Genomic DNA, 26,734 nt, shown 5'->3' on the forward strand with positions numbered 1-26,734 from the left:
TGTCTGCCGTCTCCAACGCTATGTCCTCCCTATTCCTAAAACTAAACCTTTCTAAGACTGAGCTTCTTGTCTTCCCTCCCTCTGCTAAACACCCTCCACCTGACATTTCCATCTCTGTCTGTGGTGCGACCATAGGCCCTACACAGCAAGCCCGCTGCCTTGGGGTTATGTTTGACTCAGATCTTTCCTTCACTCCTCACATTAAATCTCTTTCACGTTCCTGTAATCTGCATCTAAAAAACATCTCTAAAATCCGTCCCTTCCTTCCTGTCGAATCTGCTAAAACTCTCATTGTCGCTCTGATTCATTCCCGTCTTGACTACTGCAATTCCTTACTAATCGGCCTTCCTTCCTCTAAACTCTCCTCTCTCCAGTCCATTCTCAATACAGCGGCCAGGCTCATCCCCATGTCCAGCCGTTATACTGATGCCTCCCCCCTGTGCCAGTCACTACACTGGCTCCCTGTTAAACACAGGATACAATATAAAGTCCTCCTGCTCACCCACAAGGCTCTCCACAGTGCTGCACCTCCATACATCTCCTCTCTCATCTCTGTCTACCGCCCTACCCGTGCCCTACGCTCCTCTAATGACTTACGATTAACATCCACCTTGATCCGCACCTCTCTACCGTCTCCAGGACTTCACCCGAGCTGCACCAGTTCTATGGAATGCATTACCCAAGACTGTCAGACTCACCACCAATACACAAAGCTTCAAACGTGCCCTCAAAACACATCTGTTCAAACAGGCTTACCAGGTTCCCTAATTTTGACTCAACCCTCAACCCCCCCTCCACACACACACACACACACACACACACACACACACCTCCACCACGCACACAGACACAGACACATACATACACGCACACACACACACACACCTCCACCACGCACACAGACACATACATACACGCACACACACACACACACCAAGCATTTAAGCACCTAGACCTGTGCATGCAGGCATTGGCTGGTGACAGGTTCACCCCCCCTTACCCGCACTGCCTTATTTATAAAGATGGCCGGACCATAAGAACAACGATGCACTTTGCCCCTCTGCCATTTTGTCTCGCACCCCCTCCTGATAGTATGTAAGCTCATGCATGCGAGCAGGGACCTCACTCCTCATGTATGGATAATTATATGTATCTCTGTAATGTCGATTTTTTTGTCTATGTATGTACCTCCAGAATTGTAAAGTGCTGCGGAATCTGTTGGCGCTATATAAATAAAAAATTATTATTATTATTATATATATATATAAATATATATATATATATATATATATATATATATATATATATACATACACACACACACACGAGTTCCATCTGCTACGAATGGTTGCACTATATGAACCTATACTGTATGTAAGTTAGTTCTATTTGCGGAAAATGTTTGCAATATATAAAATTAGCAATTATTGTTTATAGGTTTTTATTGTTCTGGAATTTAGCTATATGTTAAATAACTAATTGTATTCCACATTATGTGTCTGACTATATAAGAACTACATTCACACTATTCCACCGACTTCTACAGAGCCTACTTAGTTTACACATTTATTTATATATTTATTTTTTTATTAACAGTATATTAAATTGCAAAACACTTGATTCGTTTTAATTAAGCTATTGAAAGAGGAAAATAGCTTTTTTAGAACGGAAATTTGTTTTATTAAATAAATATTAACCATTACTTGATGCGGTATTATTGCCGGCTTTTTTTTTTTCACTATTTTTCACTTTGATTTTTTTTCCACTTTTTTCATTGTTATAGCAACTGCAACTAAACAAAACTATACCCTATCAGAGTCCCACTAATGTAGCTGCAATTATTCAGCCGTTATTGCAAGGTTCGTTTTAGGTTCGGTTCGGTCGAATCCGAACTTCAGGAAAGTTTGCGGGATCGAACCGAACTTTTCAAAAGTTCGCTCATCCCTAGTGAAAACCTCGTACCAGTCTCCCCGCTACCACCACTGACCACGGCTGGTGCAGTAATATCAGCGGACTTGTGCGACCGTCCTCTCCCTTTCTTAGGTCAGACCTGCACTGTAAATGCCTCATCCTCCTCATCCTTCACTGATGATGCCCTCGGCAGATCAACACTACTAATAACCCACATGAATCATATGTTCTAAGGAGAGAACAGTGGAGTCTTTGCTAAAGTTCTTAGACCAAAATAACATAAATACGTATGTAGGAATATAGAATTTACCTATCCATCCATTCTCTCTTCGGTTGGACTAGATGGACTTGTGCGTTTTTTCAACTGTACCAACTATGTAATTCTTAGGATAACTGTAATATGGACTCTGTGTCAAGTGACTCTCAAAAGTTAAAGGGGTGTTCTAAACCATCATGGATGCTGGTTATAAATGCTGTTTACGGGTATAAACCCACACACCGTATACGCAGCGTATTTACTGCTGCGATACGCAGCAAATACGCAGCAGATTAGATCTAAATAACTGAACACAGTATCAAATCTTCACCATCAAATCTGCTGCGTATTTGTTGTGTATCTGCTGCATATACGGTGTGTGGGTTTGAACCCTGTGGGTTTGTACAAGTGATTTACCAAAGTTTGTCCCATTGGGCAAAGTCACTGTTGAACCATAGCTCATCTCCCTGTTGGCTGATTTCTACTGCACCTCACCAACACCAAGGGCATCCATGTGATCACTTCAAATAGTATTAAGGAGTTGGCCCCTGGGGAAACTACAAGATCCCTCAATATTAACAACAACGAGAAGCAGCCCCCATTCAACCTCTGTGGCTGATCTCCTCAGAAAAGAATTATAGGAACTGGCCTGTGACCAGTAGTGGATTATAACAGGTCCGTTTCGGGCAGTAGCCCAGGTCCCTCAGCTCCTGGGGGGCCCATGGCCACCCAAAAAGACTTATACTTTCAGTGGTGTATTGTCCCTGGCTACAGTTCTGCCATGATTTGCAAAAAAATTGCTGCTTTTTTACCACAATTTTGCAGAAATTACGGCATCATGACATTATCTATCTTGTACTATGAACACCACACTAGTGCTGCCATTACAGTGGGGTTGGGGGGCCATGGCTTGGTGAACAGCCCGGGGCCTATGGTAAAGTTAATCCGCCCCTGCCTATGACAACACTTCATTGTTGCTTCAACATACTCTTTCCTTATTAACAGGGTTAACTTTACCTAGGAGAGTTGTGGAAGTTGGAGGATCACTGACATATTTTTATGTCACTTTTTACTTTTACTTTTTACATCAGTGATCTTGTGAGTACACACCACAGCATCCAGCAGTGGTGTAGCTACTATAGAGGCAGGGTAGGTAGTTGCTATGGGGCCCGTGCAGGAGGAGGGCCGGGGGGGAGAAGGTAAGAGCATGTGTCCTGCTTAACCCCTTAAGTAATGCAGTGTGTAAGTGACCCAATGTTTACTTACATGCTGCAACACAAAAAAAGGGTTAACGAGCAGAAAGCAGAGATCTCTGCTTCACTGAGACCTCTGTTCTCCAGCTGTGCAATCAAGTAGGAAAATGTGTGGAACTCCTTGTCTTCTGAACATTGGATCACTTACACACTACAGTACATTCGTGGTTAAGCAGAAGTTAGTCTGCTCATGCACCTATGTATTTAACCATAAGGGCTCCTAATGGGCCCTTATAGGTAAAAACAGTGGACTGTCATTATATATATATATATATATATATATTGCAACTTGTGGTCTTGCATCAAAAACGCTTCAAGACCATAGTAAAAATGTGTGTGGTTTTTAGTTACATAGCATTCAATCAATAAATGCTTCAATCATTAAAAGAAAAAAATACACTTAAGGGGTTATCCAGTGCTACAAAAACATGGACACTTTCTTTCAGAGACAACATGACTCTTGCCTCCAGTTCAGGTGTGGTTTGCCCTTAAGCCCCATTTACTTCAAATGAACTGAGCAGCAAAACCCCGCCCAAGCTGGAGACAAGAGAGGGGCTGTCTCTGGAAGAAAGTGGCCCCTTTAAGGGTGCTCTCCCATGCTCAGGTGTATAAAATACTAGTCTTAGAAAATCTTCCTCATAGTAATCTACAGACATACAATATTTTCTGTCAGACAAAAAAATACATCTGTAAAATTGACGTTTTGCATTCAAAATGGATCCAATTTAGAATAAGGGAATCTGCTTAACCACTTAAAAGTGTCACTGTTGTTAATTTTTTTTTTTTTTGCAGAAATCAATAGTCCAGGCGATTATAAGAAACTTTGTAATTGGGTTAATTAGGCAAATATGCCATTATCTGCATTTAACCCCTTAACGACAAAGGGCGTATAGGTACGCCCTATTGCCGGTAAGGGCGTTCAGAGCGGGGCCGCGCGGCGACCCCGCTCTGAACCGCGGCGGTCCCGGGTGCCGCGTGTAGCCCGGGACCGTAGGTATTAGCGGGCACGGTCCGATCGCCGTGCCCGCTAATACAGTAATCAGATGCAGCTGTCAAACATGACAGCTGCATCCGATTACCGGATCCAGCATCTCCCTGGTGTCTAGTGGCAGAGATCGCTCCTCCGGGATGTTATCCCGGAGAAGCGATCTCCGTTCCTGAAGCCGGCTGCAGCAGCCGAAAGCAAACGAGTGCCGATCTCATGGATCTCTGCAGCATATCTATGCTGCAGAGATCTCAATGAGAGATCAAAGTGTATATGCTTCTAGTATATGTGTAAAAAAAATAAGAAAAATGTTGTTGTGAATAAAAAGCCCCCTCCCCAATAAAAGTCTGAATCACCCCCCTTTTCCCAGGTTATAAATAAAAGTAAATAAATAAATAAATAAACAAACATGTTTGCTATCGCTGCGTGCGTAATCGCCCAAACTATTAATTAATCACATTCCTGATCTCTTACGGTAAACGGCGTAAGCGCAAAAAAATCCCAAAGTGCAAAATTGTGCATTTTTGGTCGCATCAAATCCAGAAAAATTGTAATAAAAAGCGATCAAAAAGTCTTATATGCGCAATCAAGGTACCGATAGAAAGAACACATCATGGCGCAAAGAATGACACCTGACACAGCCCCATAGACCAAAGGATAAAAGCGCTATAAGCCTGGGAATGGAGCGGTTTTAAGTGACGTATATTTGTTGACAATGGTTTGAATTTTTTACAGGCCATCAGATACAATATAAGTTATACATGTTATATATCGTTTTAATCGTAACGACTTGAGGAACGTGCATAACAAGTCAGTTTTACCCCAGGGCGAATGGCGTAAAAACACATTTCCCCCAAATAAACAAAATGCGTGTTTTTTTTTCAATTTCACCACACTTTGAATTTTTTTCTGGTTTCGCAGTGTACTTTATGCAAAAATTCAGCCTTGTCATTGCAAAGTACAATTAGTGACTTAAAAAATAAGGGCTCATGTGGATTTCTAGGTTGAAAAATGCAACTGCTATGGCCTTTTATGCACAAGGAGGAAAAAACGAAAACGCAAAAATCGAAATTGGCTCTGTCCTTAAGGGGTTAAAAACACTTTTCCCAGAGCCCCCCCCCCCCCTCCCCCAGGTCCTCATCTACTGCTCATTATCAGGAAATCTCAACTGTTTTACATCAGTCGGACCCTGTCTGTTCTATGAAGAGGGGAGGGGGGAGAATGGAGATTAGTCACCATCAGAGAGCAGAGAACAAAGGCTTACACAGCAGGGAGCCGCTAAAAGCTCCTATTCAGAGGTCAGAGAGGTCAGTGCTGACGACAGAGGAGATAGCCTGGTGATGTAGCTGTAAATTAACTCTTTGTTGTCCTGTTTTGGTGCCTCATCTCCCTCCACCCCTCCCCTCTTCATAGAGAACAATGAAGAAAGGGGGGAGAGCTTCAAACTGCTAATGATAAAAATGCATTTTTCAGCTAATAAACCCAATTACAAAGTTTCTTAAAATCTACTAATCTACCAGTACTAAAAAAAATTAACGACAGTGACACTTTAAGCAACCATGATGTACTGGTACTGTATGTCATGGTGCAGTTAACTGTAAATGTATAGGTGGCTCAGGAGTCAGGCCTCCTCCATGTTCAATAGCTACCTGCAGCCTCTGCCAATAGCCTGTCTGGAGCACTTGCTAGCATTTGTTGGCAATGAAATGCTGAAAGTCAGAACTAACAACATAATTTAAACAGTGTTCAGAGTGTTCAGTAATGCAGTGGCCGAATCAGCTCCCTGAGATGAGATTGTATCATCTACAATGTAATGTTATTGATCCCGTATAGTGAAGAATGTATACGTAAAGAAAATGCCAGAAATGCTGAGGTCCCAACATATCCCTGCATTAAAATGGTACCAATAAAAATGACTGATCCTGACACAGAGCCCTCATACAGCTCCCAATGTGGCAAAATTGTCCATATAAAAAGGAGAACTCCGGGCTGGGGTGATTTTTGGCAGTGCTGGGAAGGGGGAGAATGAAAGAAGTAAAATGCTCTCAACTCCCCCACTCCAGTGTTGATGCCGGTATCTCGTAGCTCCAGTTCCCCTGTTCTGGCCACTTCTGGGTCTGAGTGGGGACCTAGGTTGTGAAATGCGAAACTCGCTCAGCCAGTCAGCGGCAGTAGCCGGGGTCCCGCCTCAGCCACTAACTAGCTAAGCGGGCCTAACACATTATGTCCCAGGTCCCTACTCAGACCCAGAAGAAGCGCCTGGGGTCGGGGGACCGGAGCTGCGAGATACCTGCATTTTTTACCAATATGTAAAATTTTAGTGGTGGAATCCATACTTATCATGCACTAAAGTAATACCATGTGTATACATCATTTATATTTCTTATGGAAGCACCACTTTATGAAAGAAATAACTGTCAAAAAAATATTTATACTTATTAAAATATTATTTATTATGTAATAAATATGATTTCACATTAATTTTATATTTCAGTACCTGAACTGGAACTTGTCTAAAGAATGAGCCATATGTTTGGGGTTTTTTGAGCATCTGTATAAATTTCTCTGATCCATTGGGATGATATCAACATCACTGAAGATAAAGCAACTGTAATTATATTCCTTTACTGCTTCTTTGTAACCAATGTTCATCAGTTTGGCTCGGTTAAATTTTGAATTTCCATACTATAATGAAAAAATAAAGTATAGAAAATAATCTAAGAACAATGGATGTCTCATTGTTCATGTACATCTATTTCCTTAAACAGTTCCTAATACAAAACAAACAAACAAACAAAAACAACAGATAGACTTGTCAAATTCATTTTCATGAAATTCAGAGAAGTAGAATGAATCAACAAGTTGACAAATAATTTCAATGTTATCAATAGGACATATCAAATCAGATACTATTTCTTTGACATTAGACACGATTCACTAATTATGTGTGATATACATCAATATTTTTTCATAAAAATGATATATGTCTATAAAATTTTTATTTTACAAAGTTGAAATAACATACAGTGGCACATTTTGCCTAAAGGAATACTCAGTACAAAATAAAACTGCTTTCAAATCAACTAGTGTCAGAAGGTTATACAGATTTGCAATTTACTTCTTATTTATACTTATTTATAAATCTCTAGTCTTCCAGTACTTATCAGCTTCTGTATATCCTGCAGGAAGTGGTGTATTCTTTCCAGTCTGACACACTGCTCTCTGCTGCCACCTTTGTCCATGTCAGGAACTGTCCAGATCAGTAGCAAATCTCTATAGAAGACCTCTAATGCTGTGGACAATTTCTGTCAAGGACAGAGGTGGCAGCAGAGAGCACTGTGTCAGACTGGAAAGAATACACCACTTCCTGCAGGACATACAGTGACTGATAAGTACTGGAAGACTGGAGATTTTGAAGTAAAAGTAAATTACAAATCTGTATAATTTTCTGACACCAGTTGATCTGAAGGGGAAAAAATTGCTGGAGTACCCCTTTAACTGATCATGTCCTACAGATAATAAAAATAAAAATATTTATTTGTATAGCACCAACAGATTCTGAAACACAATACAAGGGTTACATTTACACATAAAAGGATTAACTAATTAACCCCTTCAAGACAGAGGCCTTTGATGTCCGGGTCAAATTAATGCAATGTTCCTCCCCATCTTCTAAGAGCCGTAACACTTTTATTTTTCCACCTACAGGGCTGGTTGGGGTGTAATTTTTGGTACCATGATCACTAGTTTTTATTAATATCATATTTGTGTAACAGAAAAATTTTGATTGCTTTTTATAATTTTTTTCTGATATATAATTTTAAAAAATCAGCAATCTTGGTGTGGGTTTTGTTTTTCGTATACGCAGTTCATTTACACTATGATATATAATATGTTTATTTTAAATATTTTTATTTTTATAATGGGCAAGGTTTTTTTTTTACTTTTATTGGGAGGGGGTCTATAAGGGTTTTTTAAAACACTTTTATTATACACTTTTTTTTACACTTTTTTTCACTTTAAACATGCAATCATTAGATTGAAAATATACGGATCTATGCTATGCCATAGCATAGCATAGATCAGTGTTATCGGCGATCTGAGAGCAGACTCTATACATAGAATGCCAATCCAACAGGACGGAAGTAAGTGATTTCCCCCCGTCTGTTGGCACAAGCGATCGGGACCCCTGAAGCATGGCTGCCCCCCGGAGCTTCTCCTGTCACTGAGTACCTTAAAGGGGTTAAAGACAAGCAGCTGCGGGATCGCAGCTGCCTGTCTTTACCCTCGGCTCCCTGGACTTTGTGATGTGTGTGGGGCTGCTCTCACTGCTGTGGTCCCGCACACATCTACAGCCCCTGAAGTCAGGAAAGTATATATACATTCCTACTGCACGGGGTATGTGCAGTGGAATGTATATAAACATGTTACTGACGTAAGTGGTTAAAATAAATAAAGATACAAAAAGAGTCAGAGACCTGCTCAAAAAGATTATAGACTAGGAGGACTGGGAATAACACAAGATGCAGTAAGAGCTTTATTTGCAGATAATCCAGCCATTATGCATAGAATTGGAAAGCGCCTATGGGTGTGGGGAGAACCAGTCAACCGCCAACCTCTGACTACAGGTAAAATTTCAAAACTTCAAACATGGAACTGTTGGAGATATACAGTAGAAGGTGAAGGGACAACAGAGGGGAAAACTAAATTTAGGGATTGTTATAAATCAGTTATATCATATTAGGCCATTTACCACTATGTATTTATATCTTCCTACTGTATGCACTGAACACTTCAATAGGGAATAAGAGATGGGACTTAAGCCTAAAAAGTGTCCATATGGTACGCGCCTAGGCACTATGCATCACACAAAAAAAATATACTGCACAATTTATTTTTATTCTTTATAAAAGACGAGGATAAATGACATATGCAACATTTGCACACAATATGCTAGGACTCTACATTCTGCATATGTGTTGAGATATTTTCTCACATACTGATAAAAATTACTTACACAGACAGTAGTCAACAATTTTACATTGTATGATAGACAAACCTTTGTCCTTTTTTTCACAGATAGGAATCATAAAACATTGTACCCTATATCATTGGTTGGCATTGTTTTATTATATAATAAAAACTGGCTTAATCATTTCCATAACTCATTATTCCTTACCTTTGTCCCAGGATATAAACTACAATTTTCATTTTGCATTTTCATTTCTTCCTCCTTCCCTTCTAAGAGCTATAGCACATTCATTTACCTATCTACAGGGCCATGTCAGGGCTTGTTTTTTTCATTCTACCAAAGCATGTATGACGGAATCCCCAAAAATATTATTTATGAAAATAAAAATTGGTGAAATTGGAAAAAAAGAATGCAAAATTGTAACTTTTGCATGGTTTCTGTGTCTACGTAATGCACTATACAGTAAAAGCAACACTATACCATTATTCTATAGGTCAGTCCGAACACAAACACCACAAGCAGGTTCACACAGATTCTAAAAAAATTTTTTTTTAGAAATCCTTTTTTGCAATTATTATTAAAATGGCCCTATCCATTTTATCCCATATCGGGATATACACCCTGGACGTACCTGTAGGCCCAGGTTTGTCTGGTGACAGGCGGCCAGGGCATACAGGTACGTCCAGAGTCGACAAGGAGTTAAGCTTATATAGTTGAATATTACATTGGCGGGTGGCACTTAACTGTAAGCATACTCTAACACACTTACATTAAAAAGTGGCCCTCATATCATGGCCCTAGACAGCATCTCTTCCCACATGTAGGATGACGTCTCTTTTCTGTGCATGTTTGTCCTATAGTGACTGCAGACAAAGCTGCCTGTGGCCATGAAAAAAACCCATAATGACTACAGGGGTGCTAAGGTATGTATTTTTTAAAATCTTATTATTAGGTCCTATGTACTTTGGGAACTTTCCTACCGGAGGCCTATCTTTAAGGGAAAACTACTTACTGGGGGCCTATCTACAGGAAAAACTACTTACTGGATGCCGATCCACAGGGGATGTCTACTAAGGGCTATCTACAGTGAGAACATACTTACTGGGGATCTATTAACATAGGGAATCTATTAACTGGGGGTTAACTAGAGGGTACATCCACTTACTGGGGAACTGTATACTGAGAAAATGACCTACTAGGGGCCTATATACTTGAGGATTATCTACTGGGGGGCCAGTATACTAGGAATACTACCTATTAAGGACTTGTAAATACATACTGGGGAAACTTCCTACTAGGGCATCTATATACTAAGAAAAATTCCTACTGGTAGACATACCTAAGGAGAAAAACTATATACTGGAGAACCTGTCTATTTACTGAAGTAGTGTACCTAGATATGGAAGAGACCTACAGTATCCCACAAAAACGAGCACACCCCTCACATTTTTGTCAATATATTATCATTTTCATGGGAAAACACTAAAGATCTGACCCTGTAATACAATGTGATGTAGACAGGTACCGCTTGGATAACAGTGTTAATGTGGAGTCTGCACTCAAAAGTGAGTATACCCCTAAGTGAAAATGAACAAATTGTGTCCAATCAGCCATTTTCCCTCCTCAGTGTCAAGTGACTAATTAGAGTAACAAGGTCTCAGGTATGAATGGGGAAGAGGTATGTAAAATTTGTTGTCATCACTCTCACACTGGTCACTGTAAGTTCAACATGGCACCTCATGGCAAAGAACTCCCTGAGGATCTGAAAAAAAACATGTTGTTCAACAAAAAGATAGTCTAGGCTATAAGAAGATTGTCAACACCCTGAAACTGAGCTGACGCATGGTGGCCAGGACCGTACAATAAACATACCTCCCAATTATCCGGATCCGGTGGGACAGTCCTGATTCGTGGGTCATGTCCCGCTGTCCCGGGACAGCCCCCATGTGTCCCGTTAGCCCCCGCCCCCCCAAGCCTAGCTCCCGCACCCCAGTTACACTGGCACAGCAGGAGACATCGGCTTCCTGCCAAAACTCTTGTGGCCGAAGGCGTCATTTTGCCTCCGGCCACAAGAGGCCGCTCCCTCCCCCATAGCTCCGGCACATGAGTGACGTCAATCATGTACATAGAGCAGGGAGAGGAGACGTTGGAGCACAGAGGACCCCAGCTGTAGAGGTAAGTATATAATATATATATATATATATTATTTTTTTTTTACTGTACAGGGGCATTGTCCACATGGAAGAGAGGGGGCAATAGCTACCTGGGGGGGCTTACTACCAGGGGGCAATGGCTACCTGAGGGGGGGGGGGGCTTACTACCAACCCCCAGCATGTTCTGACAGCTGCATACTGCTCTACAACTAAAACCCCCAGCATGTCCTGACAGCTGCATACTGCCCTACTACAACTCCCGCAAGTCCTGACAGCTGCATACTGCTCAACTACAACCCCCAGCATGTCCTGACAGCTGCATACTGCTCAACAAGCCCCAGTATGGCCTGACAGCTGCATACTGCTCAACTACAACCCCCAGTATGTCCTGACAGCTGCATACTGCTCAACTACAACCCCAGCATGTCCTGACAGCTGCATACTGCTCAACTACAACCCCCAGCATGTCCTGACAGCTGCATACTGCTCCACAACTACAACTCCCAGCATGTCCTGACACATGTATACTGCTCCACAACTACAACCCCCAGCATGTCCTGACAGCTGCATACTGCTCCACAACTACAACCCCCAGCATGTCCTGACAGCTGCATACTGCTCCACAACTACAACCCCCAGCATGTCCTGACAGCTGCATACTGCTCCACAACTACAACCCCCAGCATGTCCTGACAGCTGCATACTGCTCCACAACTACAACCCCCAGCATGTCCTGACAGCTGCATACTGCTCCACGACTACAACCCCCAGCATGTCCTGACAGCTGCATACTGCTCCACAACTACAACCCCCAGCATGTCTTGACAGCTGCATACTGGTCAACAACTACAACCCCAACTGCAGCCCTCCAAATGTTGCAAAACTACAACTCACATAGGGCCTGGATATCTAAATCTTTGTCTGTCCAGGCATGATGGGAATAATAGTTTTTTTAACAGCTGGAGGACTGCGAACCTGACACAGACAATGCTCTGTGAGTTGCAGCTGGCTGCCTGTTACATGTTATATATACTGGTACACTGTATACAGCTCAGACTGAGTCACTGAATGTAGCTGTACTGTAATCATGTATATGGTGTAAAGAGCCTGTGCACCATTTGTATCTACCTCCATATGGGTCAGTGTAGTGGAGATACTGGTCTTTGTATAGTGGATGTTATGTAGTAATGGTATGGGGGTATAAGTCACGATGTGGTGATAATATTTTTTTTTTTTTTATATAATGGTAATAGGTAACCTGGATATGAGGGTGTGGCTGAGGGTGGTCCCCCAGCCTGGAACCTGCATCCGACTTGTCTGTATCCTTGACTGTTGGGGCCCCTAGCCTGCTCCATCAGTCAGTGATACAGTGCTGATACTGTACTCAGCACTGTACTGGCTGAAGCAGTCCACTGTCATCTCATCTTCGCCCCATCTCAGTGCGCAGCAAGTGATGTCACTCGTTCGCCGGGGCAGAGCGCAGTCTTCGGCCACAATGAGTGGACAGTGGGGAACCTATGATAGTGCCGCCCTGTCCAGATGCAAGGCAGCACCGCTGTGGGGGGCCTGGGGGGAGCAGCAGGAGCAATCCGCACTTAAGTTATCGCTGTCATCTGACTAGGTAACCAAGGGGTCCAGTCAGATGACAGCGGACCTACTTTGTACTCGCACGGCAGTGCTACCTAAAGCTCCGTGCACACGGAGCAAAACTGGCGGGATTCCGCCAGCCTACCTGTCATAATGACAGTCTATGGGAGGCTCGCGCGCCTCCTCTCTCCACGCTGAAGAATGAACATATTTAGAGAGGAGGCGCGCAAGCCTCCCATAGACTGTCATTATGAAGGGAGGCTGGCGGGATTCCAGCCTTCCGCCAGTCCCGCCAGTTTTGCTCCGTGTCCATGGAGCCTTACATCCAAATGTCAAAGGTTTTCCATTGTGTTACTCATTGTGCTTGAGGCGCAAAAAGACTGTGCTCAGCCCCTGCACACAAGTGACGTCACTCGCCACATGGAGAGGGGGCGAAGATAAGATGAGGATAGACTGCATCAGCCAGCCATGTGAGTATGGCTTCAGAGGGATGGGGGACTGCCTGCACAGAGGTGCCAACTACATGAGGGGGGGGGGAGCATCTACTGAGTAAGATAGTAGGTGGATTGTCTACAGGGTATGCCTACTAGGTCGAGAGATACAACCTATTTGGGAGGGCAGGAGGGGAATTACCAACAGGCTAATTCCTTAGATGGGGATACTATCTACTGGGGGCTAAAATCCAGAGGGAATACCCATAACCTACAAGAGGGCACTGCCTACTGGGTGAGGGGGTGCTATTTACATTCACAGTGATACCTACATAGGGGGATAATACCATCTCAGAGATCTCTAACTGCTACATGGATGCAGAGAGAGGTGCATAACTGCATGTTACTTCTCATTGTTTCTTTATTAGTGGGCCCCCAAGAACCCTAGTCCGACACTGCTTGTACATGTACTAAGACAAGTGTGTCTTGCCTACCGTCAAGCATGGTTGTGGGAGTGTCATGGTTTGGGGTTGCAGGGCAGTATTCCAACATGGTAATGATTCCAAACACCCCTCAAAGACCACCACTCAGAAGCGTAGCTACCAAAACGCAAATGCCACAGGGCCGGTGCAGCAGGGGGCCCGGCAAAACATGTATTGTCTCCATGATAGCTACGGCCCTTCCAGCACGGACAGCTGCACAACAGCACCCACCAGCATTCTGCCTCCATTTTGCAGGAAAAGCTCACAGTTTTCCAAAATTGTGACTTGGTTTAAGAGCATTGCTTTGGTTTAAGAGCCCCCTGTACTGGGTGGGAGGGGGAGTGGGGAAGGTTCATGGTCTGCCTAGCGTGGTCTACAGCACTGTACTCTGCCCCAGGAAGTCGCCCTCACCTTCCAAATCATAGCAGATCCACTTCAGACTGGGGCATGCATCAGGATATAGGACTATGGAGGTAATGTCATAGCTGAAACTCCTCTCTCACCGAACAGAAAGTGCTGCTATACTGTGCCCACATATGTCCTGCTCATTGCTTTATCTGTCACTGTCCTCCTGCACAGCTCTGTGATTCTAACTTCCTGATTGGTCCATGCTGAACACACACCCCTTCCCCATTGCTGACCACACAGACCTCTGACAGCAGCCCTGCTTCTCTATTCTGTCCTGTCATACTACGCTACTGCATTAAGTTGATCTGCAGTCCCATTCTGTATCTACAAACTGCTGCTGTTCTTTCAGGTTTATGCATTTACTATACATAATATATCACATACTGATTGTTATTCTCTACAGTAACTTATAATATCACATATTCAGCAGTTTTTAAATGTTTGTTTCATCTGTTTTACATGTTAAACAGACAGGCCTGTATTTAGAGTTCATGCTGCCCTAGGCACTTTGCATGCTAAGGCCAGAGCAAATGATCCTTGGGGCCCACCTATATAGAATCAGTGAGACACGACATGCTTACCCTTTCCTTCCCTGGATTCATCTGTATCAACGACAAATCTATTGTGAACAACATTTTTAGTCTAACTAAAACTCTCAGGAAAACCCTCTAATAAATCAGTGTGCAGAGGCTCCTGGTGGCTGCAACCTGTGGATGACAACCATCAGCCCTGAAGGTCCAGCAATACATCTGTCTACAGCGGCAGCTATCAGATGATTGTCTCTTTACTGTAATACAACTCCTAACATATCCTGAGGGCTGCAGTCCTCAGGATATGCTGGGAGTTGTGGTGCCTGCAGCTGTTGTAGTTGGGTGCTAGTTTAAAAGTTTGCTCTAGGGTACTGTAGTGACCGCGGGGCTGTGTCAGTACACTACCGCAAACAATACACTGACTCATTCAGACCCCAATGGTACAAAGGTTTTGCACAGTATAGAAGCGATTACAGTGCAGTTACTAAAGACTCACAGGTGACAGGGACAGGGGGAGCAGCTGGGATGACAGGGGGCGCAGCTGCTGTGACAGGGACAGGGAGAGCAGCTGGGGTGACAGGGAGAAGCTGGGGGCAGCAGAGCAGCTGGGGTGACAAGGGCAGCAGCTGAGGTGGCAGGGGAAAAAGATGGGGGCAGGGGGAGCAGCTGGGGTGACAGGGGGAGATGATGGGGAGCAGGGGGAGCTGCTGGGGTGGCCAGGGGAGAAGATGGGGGCAGGGGGAGCAACAGAGGGGGGCAGCTAAGGGGCAGGGGGGCAACATGGGTGGCAGGGTGAGAAGATGGGGAAGGGGAAGCAGCTGGGGTGACAGAAGGAGAAGCTAGGGGGCAGGGGGAGCAACTGGGGAGGCAGGGGAAGCAGCCAAGCTGGGGCTGCAGGGGGGGGGGAAGAGCAGCGGGGCAAGGGTGAGCTTCGTGACGGATGGCCACCGGGTGGTGAGATGCAGGGGGGGGGGGTCTCAGTGTCCTCCCTCGCTTCAGTGGACTGGGTGAGAAGCCTAACCCGGCCCATTGAAGAGATGGCAGACACGTGATGCAGGCTGCAGAAGTACAACTCCCATCATGGCCTGTCAGCAAAGCATGATGGGAGTTGTACTTCTACAACCTGGATGGCCGCAGGCTGCAGAAGTACAACTCCCATCATGGCCTGTCAGCAAAGCATGATGGGAGTTGTACTTCTGCAACCTGGATGGCCGCAGGCTGCAGAAGTACAACTCCCATCACGGCCTGTCAGCAAAGCATGATGGGAGTTGCACTTCTACAACTTGGATGGCCGCAGGCTGCAGAAGTAGTGGCGCTGAAGTTCCGGGCGTATGGGGGAGAGGTAGTGGCGCTGAAGGTTCGGGGGTGTGTGCTGCCGGCTGCTGCTGGGCGAGGGGTGCGGCCCGCTAATCTGAGGTCCGGGGGGGGGGGGGGATGCTGGGCGAGGGGTCCAGGCGGGGGCACTAACCTGAGGTCCAGGGGTGCCGCTGGGTGAGGGGTCCGGGTGAGTGCATACCACTCTTTGGCTTGATAAAGAGGCTCTGAAGCCTAGAAACGCATTGCCTGTTATGCAAATAAAATATACCTTTGGTATATACGTATTCCTTTACCTCATTGCGCCACGGTAAGCTCCCATTGGAAGTGTACACTTACAGCGCTACACTACTCTCTCTGCACGGACCTCTAGTGTTTGATTATAAAGCCTTTTTGCACTGTATATTTGTTTGACAATATCCGCTGTGATACTCAGTATTATTATTGTCTATGACACTCCACTCTAGAATGTATCAGGTGTGAGACAGTGACAGGGATTGTGGTTGGGAATCGCTATATCTCCCCGAGGTACCTGTCATATATGAATACTAGGTTCCAAAAAAGCCCATACCTCATCCAGGGAAAGCTGGGTGAGATATGGAGGAATCCAGGAAAGTTAAAACCCATAGCAAACTACTTGTTATGGGACTGTTTTTAGTTGCTGTAAAAGGGCCTGGATTTTTATGGAATGACAGGCAGGTTGATAGTGGGGCCTGTCATTCCCTTTCTGGCCAGTCCAGGTTTTTCTATCTGGCCAAGTCAGCCCAGGTGCTGGAGGCCACTGATCACAGGTCTCATAAGTGGAGGCACAGAGTCTATAGAGCTGTGGGTGTGCATGGAGGTCTCTCCTGGCAGTAGAGAGGGTCAGGGCTGCTAAAGCTTCTGCTGGGACTTTGAGCTACACTGGTATTGTACCAACTGATGTTGTTTTATGTTGGGTGACTGGTAGCAAGTCACCTGTATAGCTAGGATTTGCTGTGTTAGTTAGAGCTCAGACGAGCAGGATTTATTTTACTTTGTGCCTGTATGTAAGGCTGAATTTCTTTTGGTTTCAATAAACAAACAGGGGCATCTCTGTTTTATAAAAGTTTGTATCACTGTCTCTGACTGCCAATCCTGCTGTCTGCCCTGCTCTACAGAGCTAATCTCCCACACAGGCCATAGACTTGTAATAATTAACTACTTAGCTCCCAACATCATGCTTACCTGTCCACTTTCCACCGGCGTGCTCCCGTATGCTTCTCGGTGTCACTCAGTGACAGCCTGCAGAAACTCACAGCAATGTGGTATGTGTGTAGGCACTATAAATGTTTCAAAGTTTATATGTTGCACACTGATGGTGAATAAAGAAAGGAAGTTTGTGTATCAAGTTGGAATGCCATCTGCTTAGTTTATATCAATAGTCTTTGTTTTAGATCGCAATACTGATCAAACATGCAAAGTGTAAATGAATCATAAATACCAATGTTACAAGCAAGTAAAATATGGGTTGTGGCAAATACTGGAAAAACAGCACTGAATACTTAAAGGAAAATAATTGTCTATTTTTTTCTCTTGCTGATTAGAACCAGACACTGAAACATTTTCTTTCTTCTAATGTGTTTCAATTTTCTGATTTGTAATTTTTTTTTATGACATTTTCACATTGTACATTATTATTGGGGCAGCCATCTTGCCTGAGCTGTTTAACAGCATTTAGAGATATTCTTTACAATCAAGCCCATGGACCTCTGTTATTCTTATACTGAATCATTGGTCATTGTACTCCTGTCCGTGTTATCTATATACTGGTGTCACTGTACTTCTATCTGTGTTATCTATATATTGCTGTCACTGTACTAATGTATGTGTTATTTATATACTGGTGTCACCTGTTCAGTATTTTTTTTTCAAGTTTGTAGATTCCTCCCACTATCTACCCATACAATCCGCTAAAAATTATGGATTGGGCATATGTAGCGCATCCGTACTTCTGTAAATCCTTTTTGTTTCAACATGTCAATTATGACTCATCCGTATTTTTTTATGGAAACACGAATGCAAAACAGGTTACAGTCGGTAAAAATAGTGGATCCCATTGATTTCTATGAGAGCATCTTTTTAAAAAAATCTAGGTCCACACTAGGACATGTCCTTTTTTTTTTTTTCAGCATTGGTTTGCGTCTTTGTAATTTACTGATTGTGTGAATAGCCCAATAGACAGCAATGTGCACTAATTTGAATACGTAGATTACAGAACGTGTAAGGCTCACTGTACTCCTGTCTGTGTTATCTATTTACGGGTGTTGCCTGTCACTGTACTCCTGTCTGTGTTATATTATATAAATATATATAATTTTTTTTAGAATATCATAAAAATGAAAATCTGTCTGTCTGTCCATCTGTCCCATACAGACTGATTGACCCCAAATTTGGCACACAGATACATTGGGTGCCCGAAAAGGTTTTAGCGAAGGCCAGATGTACAGAAGGGGAGGGGGAAGAGCAGCGCCCCATAGAGATGAATTGGAAAATCTCCACACTGCACACACACAATTAGCTGCCCAGAGAAAACGGCAGTTGAGAGCCTTAGCAACCAATAGGATTACTACTTTCATTTTCACAGGGAGTTGTGGTTGCTAGGGAATCTGCCTCACAATAGCTCTACAGAAATAAATGGTAGACCCCCCCCTACTCAATCTATACAGTACATGTATACCGGACCCCCTACTCAATCTATACAGTACATGTATACAGAACCCCTACTCCATCTATACAGTATATGTGTACAAGACCCCCTACTCCATCTATACAGTACAGGTATACAGGGCTCCCTACTCCGTCTATACAGTACATGTATACAGGGCCCCCTACTCCATCTATACAGGATATTACAGGTATACAGGACCACCTGCTCCTACTAAACAGTACATGTATACAGGGCAGTATTATCAGCTGCTGCTGCCCTAAGCGCTAAACCTGAGGACACCCCATCCTCACTCACCAATTAGCATCAGGATTGGTAGGTAATAGCTCCAGACATCACATTTAACACAGCCACACCAAGCCTGACCAATACCACCATACTCTGACTGGGTAACACCTCCATACCAGACCTCACTAATACCACCATACTGTGACTGGATAACACTTCCACACCAGACCTGACCAATACCGCCATACTGTGACTGGATAACACCGCCACACTAGACCTGACCAATACTACCATACTGTAACTGGATAACACTGCCATACCAGACCCGACCAACACCACCATACTGTGACTGGATAACACCGTCATACCATACCAAATAACACCGCCACACCAGACCTGACCAATACCGCCATACTGTGACTGGATAACACCGCCATACCAGACCTGACCAATACCGCCATACTGTGACTGGATGAATCTGCCATACCAGACCTGACCAATACCACCATACTGTGACTGGATAACTCTTCCACACCAGACCTGACCAATACCGCCTTACTGTGACTGGATAACACTGTCATATCAGACCTGACCAATACCGCCATACCGTGACTGGATAACACTGTCATATCAGACCTGACCAATACCGCCATACTGTGACTGGATAACACTGCCATACCAGACCTGACCAATACCGCCATACTGTGACTGGATAACACTGCTATACCACACCTGACCAATGCCGCCATACTATGACTGGATGAATCTGCCATACCAGACCTGACCAATACCACCATACTGTGACTAGATAACACTGCCATACCAGACCTGACCAATACCGCCATACTGTGACTGGATAACACCGCCACACCAGGCCTGACCAATACCGCCATACTGTGACTGGATAACACTGCCAAACCAGACCTGACCAATACTACCATACTGTGACTGGTTAACACCTTTATACCAGACCTGACCAATACCGCCTTACTGTGACTGGATAACACTGTCATATCAGACCTGACCAATACCGCCATACTGTGACAGGATAACACTGCCATACCACACCTGACCAATACCGCCACACTGTGACTGGATAACACTGCCACAGCACCTCCACCAACTCTATACTAGAGGTATACAAAACCCCAAACTATACACTACAGGTATACAGGAACTCCACCAACTATATACTACAGATATACAGGACCCCCGAACTATATACTTCAGGTATACAAGACCTCCACCAACTCTATACTACAGGTATACAGCACCTCCACCAACCCTATACTACAGGTATACAGGACCCCCTATACACACTGACACTTTATACCCGGGCAGCGCCGGGTACATTTTCTTGTATATGTATATGTGTGTGTGTATGTATGTATATATATATATATATATATATATATATTATATTAAAAGGAAAAAGGTTTTACCCTTAAAGGGGAACTCCAGGTAGAGGTTAAAAAAATGAAACTTCTGCAGAAGCATAAAGCATTACTTACCTATCTAGTCAATTTTTGAAACAACCAAAAATCCATTTGTTTTGGGGGTTTTGTTCTGTTTTGTGTTTCTGCACTTTCTGGTTTATCAGTTGTACACAGTACTACAGGTTCCAGAATGCAATGCTTTCCCTCAGCTGTTCATCACAGTCCTCCACCCTGCCCATTCCTGGCCCAAATCTGTTGCAAAACATCTAGGATGTGTGAAGTTTCATTGTGTTGCTGAATTATTTGTAGTAATTTATGATTTCATTGTGGTCCCCCCCACCCACACAGCACGCTCTATTCTCTACCTATAACACCACACAGCACACTGTATTCTCTACCTGAAACAGCACACGGTATTCTCTACCTGTAACACCAAACGGCACATGGTATTCTCTACCTGTAACACCACACAGCACATTGTATTCTCTACCTGTAACACCACACAGCACGTTGTATTTTCTACCTGTAACACCAAACAGCACACAGCACGCTGTATTCTCTACCAGTAACGCTGATATTGGAATAAAGAAAAGAACTTTTTCATTTCATTTCCACGCACATATTATGATCAAGCATCTGTTATCATTGAAGTTTAGCCCCACAATAAGGCTCTGATCCTCTCTGCCGTTTAGCATCATTATAGTGCTTGAAAAGCACTATATTCTAATCCGTATTCTTCTTCTTCCAGCCATTTTTCTGCGCGTAATACAGCCCGAACCACTTTGCGCACAGACTCCGTTCAAACTGCGTTTCGAAGCCCTCGGCGGTGTATGGTGTGCTATCTATTTTTCGTTTCGATCGGATTTGTCGTTTTTAAGAAATTTACGTTTAAAGACCCCAAATTTCCCATAGAAAATAATGGCCCATTGCAAATAATGGCCACACTCTAACCGCTGACAGCCAATCACAGCACATATGCAAATAGCTGAAATATAGCAGCCAATAGGAACTCTAAGGTCTCGTCATGCATTGTATCACACCATCCACAGTCACATGTCCACTATTGGCCAATAGAAGATATAATATATGGAAGGTCCTAAACGATTTTGTCTCCCTGACATGAGTAAGAGTGTCATGGTAACCGAGCAATGATCTTTACCATTATAAGTAGCAGAGGTCAGTCAGTAAAATAGCAGAGCTGAGGCAGCCATGTAGCAGGTACAAGATCCAAGCTGCTCTTAAAGGGACGGTACCCAAGTCGCTCTTAAAGGGACCCAAGCCGCTCTAAATGGGTCCCTTTAAGAGCGAACTAAGTACCTGTAAGAGCGACCCAGGTCCCTTTAAGAGCGACCTGGGTCCCTTGAGGGGGTAAATGGGTCCCTTTAAGAGCTAAATATGTCCCTTTAAGAGCGACCTGGGTCCCTTTAAGAGCGAAATGGGTCCCTTTAAGAGTGATCTGGGTCCCTTTAAAGGAAATATTTCGCTCTTAAAGAGACCCGTTTCGCTCGAACTGGGTCCCTTTAAGAGCGAAATATGTCCCTTTAAGAGCAAAATGGGTCCCTTTAAGAGATAAATTGGTCCCTTTAAGAGCGACCTGGGTCCCTTTAAGAGCGAAATATGTCCCTTTCAGAGCAAAATGGGTCCCTTTAAGATCAAAATGGGTCCCTTTAAGAGCGATCTGGGTCCCTTTAAGAGCGAAATATGTCCCTTTAAGAGCAAAATCGGTTCCTTTAAGAGCGACCTTGGTCCCTTTAAGAGCAAAATGGCTCCCTTTAAGAGCGAAATATGTCCCTTTAAGAGCAAAATGGGTCCCTTTAAGAGCGACCTTGGTCCCTTTAAAGAGCAAAATATGTCCCTTTAAGGGCAAAATAAGTCCCTTTACGAGCAACGTGGGTCCCTTTAAGAGCGACCTGGGTCCCTTTAAGAGCGAAATATGTCCCTTTAAGGGCAAAATGGGTCCCTTTAAGAGCAACCTAGGTCCCTTTAAGAGCAAAATGGGTCCCTTTAAAAGCGAAATATGTCCCTTTAAGAGCAAAATCGGTCCCTTTAGGGACAAAATCTGTCCCTTTAAGAGCAACCTGGGTCTCTTTAAAAGCAAAATATGTCCCTTTAAGAGCAAAATGGGTCCCTTTAAGGGATTTCGCTCTTAAAGAGCAACCTGGGTCCCTTTAAGAGCAAAATGGTTCCCTTTAAGAGCGAAATATTTCCCTTTAAGAGAAAAATCGGTCCCTTTAAGACCGACCTGGGTCCATTTAAGAGCAAAATATGTCCCTTTAAGAGATAAATTGGTCCCTTTAAGAGTGACCTTGGTCCCTTTAAGAGCAACCTGGGTCCCATTTAAGAGCGAAATATGTCCCTTTAAGAGCAAAATCGGTCCCTTTAAGAGCGACCTTGGTCCCTTTTAAGAGCAAAAAATGTCCATTTAAGAGCGATCTGGGTCCCTTTAAGAGCGAAATATGTCCCTTTAAGAGGAAAATCGGTCCCTTAAAGGGCAAAATGGGTCCCTTTAAGAGCAACCTGGGTCCCTTTAAGAGCAAAATGGGTCCCTTTAAGAGCGAAATATGTCCCTTTAAGGGCAAAATGGGTCCCTTTAAGAGCAAAATGGGTCCCTTTAAGAGCAAAATGGGTCCCTTTAAAAGTGAAATATGTCCCTTTAAGGGCAAAATGGGTCCCTTTAAGAGCAACCTGGGTCCCTTTAAGAGCAAAATCGGTCCCTTTAGGAGCAACCTTGGTCCCTTTAAAAGCAAAATGGGTCCCTTTAAGAGCAAAATGGGTCCCTTTAAGAGCGAAATATGTCCCTTTAAGGGCAAAATGGGTCCCTTTAACCCCTTAACGACATCGGGCGTAAATTTACGCCCTGATGCCGGTAAGGGAGTTCCGCTCTGAACCGCGCCGGTCCCGGGTGCCGCGTGTAGCCCGGGACCGTAGGTATTAGCGGGCACGGTCCGATCGCCGTGCCCGCTAATACAGTAATCGGATGCAGCTGTCAAAGTTGACAGCTGCATCCGATTACCGGACGCAGAGTCATCCCTGGTGTCTAGTGGGGAGATCGCTCCTCCGGGATGTTATCCCGGAGGAGCGATCTCCGTAAATGAAGCCGGCCGGGGACCGCTCCAAGATGGCGCCGTCCCCGGCTCGGCACTCGTTTACTTCCGGCTGCAGCAGCCGGAAGTAAACGAGTGCCTATCTCATGGATCTCTGCAGCATATCTATGCTGCAGAGATCTCAATGAAAGATCAGTGCACTTATACTAGAAGTCCCCCAGGGGGGCTTCTAGTATAAGTGTAAAAGTTTTAAAAAAAATGTCATTATTAGTAAAAATCCCCCTCCCCTAATAAAAAGTCTGAATCACCCCCCTTTTCCCAGGTTATAAATAAAAGTAAATAAATAAATAAATAAACAAACATGTTTGCTATCGCCGCGTGCGTAATCGCCTCAACTATTAATTATTCACATTCCTGATCTCGCACGGTAAATGGCGTCAGCGCAAAAAAATCCCAAAGTGCAAAATTGCGCATTTTTGGTCGCATCAAATCCAGAATAATTGTAATAAAAAGCGATCAAAAAGTCGTATATGCGCAATCAAGGTACCGATAGAAAGAACATGTCATGGCGCAAAAAATGGCACCTGACACAGCCCCATAGACCAAAGGATAAAAGCGCTATAAGCCTGGGAATGAAGCGGTTTTAAGTGTTGTATATTTGTTGACAATGGTTTAAATTTTTTACAGGCCATCCGATACAATATAAGTTATACATGTTACATATCGTTTTAATCGTAACGACTTGAGGAACATATATAACAAGTCAGTTTTACCCCAGGGCGAATGGCGTATAAACACATTTCCCCCAAATAAACAAAATGCGTTTTTTTTTTTTCAATTTCACCACACTTTAAATTTTTTTCTGGTTTCGCAGTGTACTTTATGCAAAAATTCAGCCTGTCATTGCAAAGTACAATTAGTGACGCAAAAAATAAGGGCTCATGTGGGTCTCTCGGTGGAAAAATGCAAGTGCTATGGCCTTTTATGCACAAGGAGGAAAAACCGAAGACGCAAAAATCGAAATTTGCTCTGTCCTTTATGGGTTAAAAACAACCTTGGTCCCTTTAAGAGCAAAATATGTCCCTTTAAGGGCAAAATGGGTCCCTTTAAGAGCAAAATGGGCCCCTTTAAGAGCGAAATATGTCCCTTTAAGGGCAAAATGGGTCCCTTTAAGAGCAACCTGGGCCCATTTAAGAGCGAAATGGGTCCGTTTAGGAGCGACCTGGGCCCCTATAAGAGTTACCTGGGCCCCTTTAAGAGCAAATGGGTCCCTTTAAGAGCGAAATATGTCCCTTTTAGAGCGAACTATGTTCCTTTAAGAGCAAAATCGGTCCCTTTAAGAGCGACCTTGGTCCCTTTAAAAGCGAAATATGTCCCTTTAAGGGCAAAAAGGGTCCCTTTAAGAGCAACCTGGGTCCCTTTAAGCGCAAAATGGGTCCCTTTAAGAGCGAAATATGTCCCTTTAAGAGCAAAATCGGTCCCTTTAAGAGCGACCTTGGTCCCTTTAAGAGCAAAATATGTCCCTTTAAGGGCAAAATGGGTCCCTTTACGAGCAACCTGTGTCCCTTTAAGAGCGACCTGGGCCCCTTTTAAGAGCGAAATGGGTCCCTTTAAGAGCAACCTGGGTCCCTTTAACCCCTTGCCTCTAAAGCCTGTTTTGGCCTTAATGACCAGGCTCATTTTTCAAAATCTGACCTGTCTCACTTTATGCTCTTATAGCTCAGTGATGCTTTAACGTATGCTAGCGATTCTGAGATTGTTTTATCGTCACATATGACACTTTATATTAGTAGCAAAATTTGGTCACTACTTTGTGTATTTTTGGTGAAAAACATCAAAATATCAAGAAAAATTTTAAAATTTTGCATTTTATGAACTTCTGAAATTCTCTGCTTCTAAAAAAGGAAGTCATAGCACATAAATTAGTTACTAAATCACATTACCAATATGTCCTCTTTATTCTTGCATAATTTGGGAAACATATTTTACTTTTTTAGGGTGTTACGGGGCTTAGAAATTTATGAGCAAATTATCACATTTTGTGAAAATTTCCAAAACTGATTTTTTTTAGGGACCAGTTCTTTTTTTAAATGGATTTAGAAGGCTTGTATACTGGAAACCCCCATAAGTGACCCCATTTTGGAAACTAGACACCTTAAAGAATTAATCTAGGGGTATAATGAGCATTTTAACCCTACAGGGGCTGGAGGAAAGTATTCACAATTAGGCCGTAAAAAAATCGAAAATTTAAATTTTCAAATAATATATACGTTTAGATTAAAGTTTCTCATTTTCAAAAGGAACATGAGAAAAAAAGCATGCCAAAATTTGTAACGCAGGTTCTCTTGAGTACAACGGTACCCCATATGTGGGCGTAAACCACTGTATGGGCACACAGCCGGGCTCAGAAGTAAAGGAGCGCCAATTAGCTTTTTTAATGCAGATTTTGCTGAAGAAGTTTCTGAGCGCCAGGTGCATTTGCAGAGCCCCTGTAGTGTCCGCAGAATAGAATCCCCCCAAAAGTCACCCCATTTTCGAAAGTACACCCCTCAAAGAAATCATCTTTGGGTAGGATGAGCATTTTGACCCCACATGCATTAGAGGAAAGTATTCAAAATTACACAGTAAAAATGAAAAACACGAATTTTTCCAATAATATGTTTGTTTAGTTTGAAATTTTTCAATTTCACGAGGAACAAGAGAAAAAAAGTACCCCAAAATTTGTAAAGAAGGTTCTCCTGAATACAACGGTACCCCATATGTGGGCGTAAACCACTGTATGGGCACACAGCAGGGCTCAGAAGTAAAGGAGCGCCAATTAGCTTTTTCAATGCAGATTTTGCTGAAGAAGTTTCTGAGCGCCAGGTGCATTTGCAGCGCCCCTGTAGTGTCCGCAGAAGAGAAACCCCCCAAAAGTCACCCCATTTTGGAAAGTGCACCCCTCAAAGAATTCATCTTGGTGTGTGGTGACCATTTTGACCCCACAGGTATTAGAGGAAAGTATTTAAAATTAGACAGTAAAAATGAAAAACTTGAATTTTTCCTATAATATGTTTGT

The 26,734-nt window shown here is 43.5% G+C and overlaps 1 protein-coding gene and 1 long non-coding RNA gene across 6 annotated transcripts in view; one reads left to right on the forward strand and one right to left on the reverse strand.

Moving 5' to 3' along the window:
• LOC138797589 (uncharacterized) overlaps positions 1–7,082 on the forward strand; it is a 150,683-nt gene extending 143,601 nt beyond the window's left edge. For both annotated transcript variants that reach the window (XR_011363955.1, XR_011363956.1), the window contains one exon: positions 6,900–7,082. This is a non-coding gene — a long non-coding RNA (uncharacterized lncRNA). The remainder of the gene's footprint in view (positions 1–6,899) is intronic.
• Positions 1–26,734, reverse strand: part of LOC138797587 (beta-1,4-galactosyltransferase 1-like) — a 260,610-nt gene that overhangs the window by 107,747 nt on the left and 126,129 nt on the right. For all 4 annotated transcript variants that reach the window (XM_069977940.1, XM_069977941.1, XM_069977938.1 and 1 more), the window contains exon 4: positions 6,903–7,090. In XM_069977940.1, the coding sequence (XP_069834041.1) occupies positions 6,903–7,090 (188 nt within the window). The remainder of the gene's footprint in view (positions 1–6,902; positions 7,091–26,734) is intronic.

Source organism: Dendropsophus ebraccatus, chromosome 7 (assembly GCF_027789765.1).
Source record: "Dendropsophus ebraccatus isolate aDenEbr1 chromosome 7, aDenEbr1.pat, whole genome shotgun sequence".
In the NCBI taxonomy this organism is placed as follows: domain Eukaryota; kingdom Metazoa; phylum Chordata; class Amphibia; order Anura; family Hylidae; genus Dendropsophus; species Dendropsophus ebraccatus.